Source organism: Mesoplodon bidens (genome assembly GCF_964165515.1).
Source record: "Mesoplodon bidens genome assembly, chromosome: 15".
NCBI classification, from domain to species: Eukaryota; Metazoa; Chordata; class Mammalia; order Artiodactyla; family Ziphiidae; genus Mesoplodon; species Mesoplodon bidens.
In genome coordinates, this window is record NC_138171.1 from 16,892,828 (window position 1) to 16,901,643 (window position 8,816).

The 8,816-nt window shown below is 44.9% G+C and overlaps 1 protein-coding gene across 1 annotated transcript in view; it reads right to left on the bottom strand.

Moving 5' to 3' along the window:
- The window catches only part of IFT52 (intraflagellar transport 52), a 34,649-nt gene extending 27,924 nt beyond the window's left edge, over positions 1–6,725 (bottom strand). Inside the window, exons 1-3 of the mRNA XM_081256771.1 lie at positions 6,564–6,725; positions 3,217–3,341; positions 2,454–2,541 (exon numbers count right to left, since the gene is read on the bottom strand). Of these exons, the coding sequence (XP_081112897.1) occupies positions 2,454–2,541; positions 3,217–3,341; positions 6,564–6,584 (234 nt within the window). The 5' untranslated portion in view covers positions 6,585–6,725. The remainder of the gene's footprint in view (positions 1–2,453; positions 2,542–3,216; positions 3,342–6,563) is intronic.
- Positions 6,726–8,816: the final 2,091 nt, after the last annotated feature.

Genomic DNA, 8,816 nt, shown 5'->3' on the forward strand with positions numbered 1-8,816 from the left:
AAGGGGCATTTGTAATAAGGTGGCCCTTGATCTGACAGGGTTGGGAAGCATGGCGTGGGCTGCTGGAGATAACTGAATATCACCGCTAAGTGAGTGTGATGAGCCAGTGGAGGTGAGGTGGGAAACAGGGGAAGACTCTGAATTCAGCCTCGCCTCTAGCTTGATTCTTGCATCTAATGTCAGACATATGATGTCTGTTCTGTCACAGAAGTTTCTGGAGGACAACATCAAAGAGAGATCACATAGCCCTGGAGGTGTGAACTGACCCTTTATGAGTCCTCAGAGACCAGCAACGATGACCAGGAAAGTGGTGATCTCTGCCCTGGATGAAGACCTCTGCTGACCACTAGGATCAGCCCAGTGGAAGCATAAAAACACAAGAGGATGTTGGTTCTTAGGAAGAAGTTAAACGCTTTTCTCCCTTTCCTCCCCGCCTCACTCCAACTCTAAAGAGAAAACATGGTGCCAGGGGCTGGTCTGGTGAGAGAACATTAGGCTAAAGTTCCAAAGGACAAAATCTGCCTCTCAAGGGACCCTTGTCTTTTGGAAGCCACTGCTTCCCATCCCTGAAAGCCTGAAAAAAGGTTTGGCCTGGCGCTCATCTCCTCTTGGAAAAAGGCCCAGGCATGGGTCTCTGGCCCTCTCTCTGGATGCCCTGGCTTTCCTGAGGCTGCTTGCTCCTTGGCCCAGACGGGGACACCTCTCTTTCCTCCCTAGCTGGAGAAGGGAGGTGGAAGAGAAACTATCAGAGCGTGGGACCAAAGCCCAACAGTATTCCTTTGCAGGCCACTGCCCGCTGTGTGTACTTTCCGAGGGGTCTCATGGGGTAGGAGTGGCTGGTCACCTCCACGTTCCCAATGATAATTCCTGCTCCTTCTCTCAATTAAGCTGATTAAATAGTTATGTCTCCCTCCATGCCCCTCCCAGATGAGAGGGTGGCCTTGCAGTCAGGTTGAGAAAAAAAAGGACGACAGGGGCTTCCCTGGTGGCGCAGTGGTTGAGAATCTGCCTGCTAATGCAGGGGACACGGGTTTGAGCCCTGGTCTGGGAAGATCCCACATGCCACGGAGCAACTGGGCCCATGAGCCACCACTACTGAGCCTGCGCGTCTGGAGCCTGTGCTCCGCAACAAGAGAGGCCACGACAGTGAGGGGCCCGCACACCGCGATGAAGAGTGGCCCCCACTTGCCAAAACTAGAGAAAGCCCTCGCAAAGAAACGAAGACCCAACACGGCAAAAATAAATAAATTAATTAATAAATTCCTACCTCCAACATCTTAAAAAAAAAAAAAAAAAAAAAGGACAACAGGAATGCTCTCCTGTGGACCACTCCCCGTGGCCTCACCCAAAGTAAGAGAAGGAGACCTTGGACACCTAAGTCTAAGGACCACAACGGCCCCACCCTGCCTCCTCCCCACAACCCTCCCAGAACACCAAGCACTTCCAAGTCTCTGTGAGAAAGGCTCTTGCTATGTTCTGGGTTTTTTGCTTTTTTAACTATGGTAAAATACACATAACACACCATCTACCCTCTTAACTACTTTTAAGTGTACAGTTCAGTAAAGTTAAGTACATTCACAATGTTGTACAAACAATCTACAGAACTCTTCACCTTGCAAAACAAAACCTTCATACCCATTTGGCAACTACCACTTTAACCTTCTCTCTACGAATCTGATTACTCTAGGTACACCACGTGAATGGTACCATACAGCGTTTGCCCTTTTGTAACTGGCTTATTTCACTTAGCATAATGTCCTCAAGATTCATGCATGTCGTGGCAAGTACCGGAACTGCCTTCTTTCTTAAGACTGAGTAATAATTCATTGATGTATTGATCCCATTTTATTTATCATCTGTTGGTGGACACCTGCATTGCTTCTACCTTTTGGCTACTGTGAATAATGCTGCGATGAACATGGGTGTACAAACACCTCTTTGAGACCCTGCTTTCCATTCTTTTGAATATATATATCCAGAAGTGGGATTGCTGGATCATATAATTCTATTTTTAATTTTCTGAGGGACCGCCATACTGTTTTCCATAGTGGCTGCACCATTTTACCTTTCCACCAATAGTGCACAAGGGTTCCAATTTCTCCACATCTCTGCCAACACTTGTTATTTTTATTTGGGTTTTACACTTAACGATTCTTTGTCTATCCATGAAATAGAATAAAAAAACAGCTTAATTTTAAATGGAATTTTCCTATTTTTAAAGCAAAAACATGGCAAAGAAGTATGGTTAATATTGAGTTAGCCTGCACTATGTATTTGGCACTTAACATGCATTAACTCAGTTAAACATCACAACAACTCCATGATGAAGAAACAGATGAAGTGACCACCTTAAGGCAACACAGACAAGTGGTGAAGAGGGATTTAAGCCCGGGATTTCAGAGCCCATGCTCCTAACTATCTCACTACATTTCTTCTTTATGGATATTTCTTACCTCAGCTGCAGTAAATTTTTCCCTTGGCCCCGCTGTAATCCACAGCTTCACCCCAGTTAGCTTCTCAGATGTAATTTCATCTTTTAAGCTAGAAATATGATTTTAAAAGCAAGTGTTAGATCCATTATTTAAACCAAGTTATGAGCCATTTTAGCATCTAGACTGTATGGAATCAGAGGCTACAGAGGCACAGAAATGAAGGGATTTAGAGGTACCTGGTCCAGCCTCTCTCCCAAAGTGAGAATCCCCTCTAATAGGTCTGCCCCAGTCATCAGCCTGTGCTCAAGCACTACCTATAAGCCAAGGTGTCCAAATTAAACCACACTACAGCTTAAAGAAGTCCTCCAACTACAAATTCAATCAGCTCTACCATTAGCCTGTATGATTACACATCCTTTACCCATTAAGAAAAACCACACACACACACACACACACACACACACACACGGATATTTTCATTTTTCCTTTCCCTAAAGTACTGACCCAAGTTAAAATATGGGGAAAGCCTCTAACCTCTTAAAAACTTGCATATGTACAACTGGAATAATTACTTGATTTGTGATTTGGGGGGACCACTTAATAATATGCTAATTGTCAATTTTTGAAAGATATGTTTTAAAAATCATTTATTTATTTCTGAATGACCTTTAAATGGAATTCCTCCCGCCTAAATAATCTATTTTACATAAGAAAATAAAGACTTTTCAGTGTTATCAGCAGGCTGTTATCATCACTTAGAAGGGAAAACAATTCACTCGGTCACCTCTGAATCTTCCAATTACTCCGAAGTCTTTTCTGCATGGATTTATAGCCATTGCTGGTGGTAAATACTTCCTTTTTGCATGCATTGAAAAGAATGGTGCTCCGAAGCTCTTTCTCCATGGTCACCTTATGGAAAAAAGGGATCAGAAAAAAGGGAAACAATAAACAATATTCCAAAAGAAAGACCCTAAAAGGAACCAATAGTCTACTTCTTATAATTCATTAAGAAAAGGTGGGCTTCCCTGGTGGCACGGTGGTTAAGAATCCGCCTGCCAATGCAGGGAACACAGGTTCAAGCCCTGGTCTGGGAAGATCCCACATGCCGTGGAGCAACTAAGCCCGTGCACCACAACTACTGAGCCTGTGCTCTAGAGCCTGCGAGCCACAACTACTGAAGCCCGTGTGCCTAGAGGCCGTGCTCCACAACAAGAGAAGCCACCGCAGTGAGAAGCCCGCGCAACTCAGTGAAGAGTAGCCCCTGCTCAGCGCAACTAGGGAAAGCACACGCACAGCAACGAAGACCCAACGGAGCCAAAATTTAAACAAACAAATTAATTAATTAATTAAATCTATTTTTTAAAAAGGTACACAGCTGCAACTTAGCTACAATTTCACTACAATTCAAAGGTTGAAAGTGAAATGAATAATCACGGCTGCAGAAACCCAAGGCAAACCCTGGGTTTCCCATCAGCCCACTTCCATGGCCCTGCCCTGCCATCACGCTACCATGTGGGGAACCATGTTTCCAACCTGATTCCTCACTGCTAACTACTGTTAAATGTGGGGTATAGTTTTCTAAATTCTTTTTATACATATGGTAACTTATAGTTTTATTTACTAAATAGGACCATATGCACTATTCTGCAACACACTTTTTTCACCTAACCTGTATCTTTCACATCTTTCCATGTCACTATATATGGATCTACCACTTTTTTTTTTAACTGCTGCACAGCATTCCATTTTATGGACGTACTGACATTTATGTAACCACTCATATACTGATTGACATGTTTTTTTCCCCCAATTTTTGCTAGTAAAAGAATACTACAGGGCCTCCTGGTGGCGCAGTGGTTGAGAGTCCGCCTGCCGATGCAGGGGATACGGGTTCGTGCCCCGGTCTGGGAGGATCCCATATGCCGTGGAGCGGCTGGGCCTGTGAGCCATGGCCGCTGAGCCTGCGCGTCCGGGGCCTGTGCTCCGCAACGGGAGAGGCCACAACAGTGAGAGGCCCGCGTACTGAAAAAAAAAAAAAAAAAAAAAAAAAAGAATACTACAAACATCATATTTGAACATGTTGTTTTTGTTCACTTTGCATATCTATAGAATAAATTCCTACCTGTTGAATGGCTAAGTAAATTATTTCCAAATTGCCCTCCAAAAAATTGTACTAATTTTTACTTCCACTAACACTAATACATTTGTTTCCACACAATCTTATTTTTAATTTTTTTAATCTTTGCTAATAAGATAGGCCAAAAAAATCCTTACTATTTTAATTTGCACTTTGAAATTAGTGAGATGGCCATCTTTCACTGTTTATATTGGCCACTTGTATTTCTTCTGATTTTCTTGTTCATATACTCTGCTGTTGGGTTTTAAATTTTTCTAATTGATCATTAAATAAAGACTTCCATAAGTTTATTTGTCTTTAGACTTAGCTGCTGGTAGTTTTTTTGGTTTAGTTTGCTTGAATGTTGCAAGCCACACAGAAAGTTTTAAATTTTATTTCCCTTCTGGCTTCTGGATTGCATGACATATTTAGAAGAGTTTGTTTATTTATTTATTTATTTACTTACTTACTTACTTACTTACTTATTTATTTATGGCTGTGTTCGGTCTTCGTTGCTGCACGCGGGCTTCCTCTAGTTGCAGCGAGTGGGGGCTACTCTTCGTTGCGGTATGCCGGCTTCTCATTGCGGTGGCTTCTGTTGTTGCAAAGCACGGGCTCTAGGCGCGTGGGCTTCAGTAGTTGCAGCACATTAGCTCAGTAGTTGTGGCGCACAGGCTTAGTTGCTCCACGGCATGTGGGATCTTCCGGGACCAGGGCTTGAACCTGTGTCCCCTGCATCGGCAGGCGGGTTCTTAACCACTGAACCACCAGGGAAGCCCTTTTGAAGAGTTTTTACCATGCTAAGATTATAAATACATCCAGGGGCTTCCCTGGTGGCGCAGTGGTTGAGAGTCCGCCTGCCGATGCAGGGGACATGGGTTCGTGCCCCGGTCCGGGAGGATCCCACATGCCGCGGAGCGGCTGGGCCCGTGAGCCATGGCCGCTGAGCCTGCGCGTCCGGAGCCTGTGCTCCGCAAAGGGAGAGGCCACAGCAGTGAGAGGCCCGCGTACCACACACACAGAGAAAATAAATAAATAAATAGATCCAACAATGCTTTCTCCTAGTACTTTTATGATGTCAAAATTTTTAAGACTTAAATTTTAGTCCATTTGGACTTTATTTTGGTGCTTTAATTTTGTTATTGTTTTAATTACTAGCAAGCTGCCTGACACCAATCCATCCTTTCTATGCTAATTTAAAATACCACCTTGCCTATATAATAAATCCCTAAAAACTGAATTTTATTATGAATTCTATATATTCTATCTGCCTGTAAGTTCCTGCCCAGTTCCATACTATTTTAATTACTACAGGTTTATAATATGTATGTTATAATACTTGGTGGTGCTGATACGAGCTAATCTCTTTTATTACTCTTAAGTTTTAGAATTTTTCTCGTTAGTCCCACATATTTATTTTTTAGGTTGAACTTTAAAATCATTTTGTCAGGTTAAAAAAGAAAATCCCCCCATGATCCCACCACAGCTATCTTTTCATGTTCCATTCCATCCATGCCTATGCTTATTTTCACAGTGTGTACATACAACATTGTATTCTGCCTTCTGATTAGGTTAGTGGTTGCGTGGTTATGCCATAATAAACTCAATCTTCATGAGCATCTTTTCAATTTTTTGCCATCGTAGACCCTACTGAAATGTACATATTTCTGCTTCTGCCATTAATTATTTTTGCCGTAGGACAGATTCCTAAGAGCAGGATTCCTAGAAAAAGGGGATGGAATTAGGATGTCACATTATGGTTTCTTGTCCAATGCTCTTTCATACTCAGCAGGATGACTAAACATCTCCCAGCCGAAGGCGAGTTAGATTCGAGCCCAGTCTGAGGTCCGGGATCCGGGCCTATATCTGCGCCCCCCCACCCCCACACTTTTACTTTACCCTAGCGGACCTCGATTTTCTCTAAGACGGGCCCAGCGGCCTCGAGGACAGTCCGGCGAGGCCCTCGCCAATTCCCAACACCTCGGCCGGCCCACCACGGTAGGAATCCGTCTTACCTGAGGCCCAGTGACCACCATCTTCACCTGACGCCGCCCAGCATCCCGCGGGCAGGTATCCAAGGCCGCTTAGCAACTGCGGAGGCAAAGCTGCGCGCTGGAAGGGCGTGGACCCGAGCGTGGAACTACCTCCGGAGCGACGTGATGACGACAGGACGGAAGAGGCCGATTTACCTAGCTAGCGAGGAGGGAGAAGTATGGGTGGGGGCAGGGGGCGGGACTAATGTGGGGCTGTACCATTATTTTAGATGAGGGGTAAATCCAAATAGAATGTGGATTAACTTTAGGCCAAAGATAAACTCATTTCATTTTCTCCTTTAATATCCAGTCTCATTAAAGCCTGATAAAAATGATAGGCCCAAAGGGCCCAAACTTCGCTCCACCCTGAGGGAGGAGACTAGCGGAGGCTTCCGGCGGAGAGTGCGGAAGGCCCAGCCTTGATCCCAAGGGCGCAGGCGCAGAGCGGGGGCCCGACGCGGGGCGGAGCTTTGCGGCTGAGGCTACGGCTGCGGTTGTGGGTCCGTGCCGCCCTTTTAAGAACGCGGGACTCGAGGCACGACGCGCGTTACAGGAGGGTTTCAGCGCCCTGGGAGGCCGGGGAGGACCTCCAGGAGGAGGGAGGGCAGGTTTAGTAGTGAGGATGGGAATATGAGATAGTTCTTTCTGTTTGATTAGCCCTGCATCTCTGAGCGCAACAGTGCCACGCCCAGGATGTGGCGGTGAACCAGCCTCTGGGCATCCCCTGGCGGCGAGTTAGACCTGACCAGATTCTACCAAAAAATAAAAATATAAACTGTTTTAAGGGAGGTGTGAGAGGCCGAAGCTGGGCAGACAGGGGTCCCCGTTGAGCAGAAAAGTGAGAGAAGAATGGTTCATTAAGGCAGGGTTGGGGAAGGGCATTTGGGCAGAAGGAAGTGCTTATGCGGAAGAGCCATCACCAAGTACGGTTTGCCCTGCTGTCGTCGTGAAAATGAGAAGCCAGACGCCGATAACCACAAACAGGCAACCCTTCTCCCCAGGGGAGGGCTCAGTGCCTGCCCTGAGGGAGCGTGGACGTGTGTGCAATGCAGCTGTCTCGCTGGCTCAAACCGATGTGAGCAGAGACTTTAGAATTTTTGTTACAGTCTTCAGCGGGTACAGAGTAGTCGGAGTTTTAGGGTCTTAAAACACACACACTACTCCTGTTGCTTTTTCACAACTACTGTGACTGCAAAGTTAAAAAGTGAAGAAGAGGGTGATTGTGATTTCTCTTCCTGAGGATGCTGTCCTTTGGTACCAAATTGGGTGAATACAGTTTGCAGTCAGGCTTTGCCAGAAGACCAAAAAAGTAGCTGCCCAGAGCACTTCTTCCACTATTGGAGGTTGTAGACAGAGCAAGAGCCTTAGAATCAGCTGCCACCAAGTTCAGCTCCTGGCTGTGCCTTGTACCATCTGGGTGACCTTGGGCAAGTTGCTTACTATCTCTGAGTGAAAGTTTCTTACCTGTAAAGTGAGGTTAATAATTTCTAAATGCTGGCTTATTGTGAGGATTGTAGATAATGCATATGCAGCTCAGAATGTGCCCAGTAAACCGAGGTGTGAACATATCTGTTCTGATATTGAGCAGATCAATTCAAGATTCATAATTTTTCATTTTTATTTTCTATCCTGGTAAAAATTTTTTGATTTTACAGTCTTAGAGCAGATAGAACCATTACGTGTTTCACAACCCATAGCAGGTTGTATACTTTGACAATACTATCACATTTCTGACAATTACGCTCTGTTGCTTTTTGCTTTGGGAAGTTGGGGGGATTTTGGCCTCTCCCTCATCACAGTTCACATTTGTCTATTAGTAGACGCTATTAAGATGGAAATCAAATCATAGTGTTTCTCTCAGAATTCACAGCACATATCAAAGGATAATAGTAGCTCTTCTTGACTCAGCTTTGATCCCCAGTAGGTCAGTGTCAGTGTCATTGGTGTGTTTTCCATGGTCTTCCAGCTTCATCCCCCATAATTCCTGGGGCAGGGGGCTGGATAAACAAAAATGTAAGGCAAAGAGTGGGACTGAGTTAAGAGGAAAAGGCAGTAAAATCACCAGCACACACTGATGTTAAGAAAGTTCTCTTGTTCACAAATCAGAAAGCTAATGAGACCACCATGAAGTAGGTGATGAACCACAAGCTTGTGAAAAAGACTTTTGTTGCACTGAAGTAAGGCAGCAAGATCCATCAGATAAGTGCAGGGTGTCCTGGACTCATGGGGTGTTAT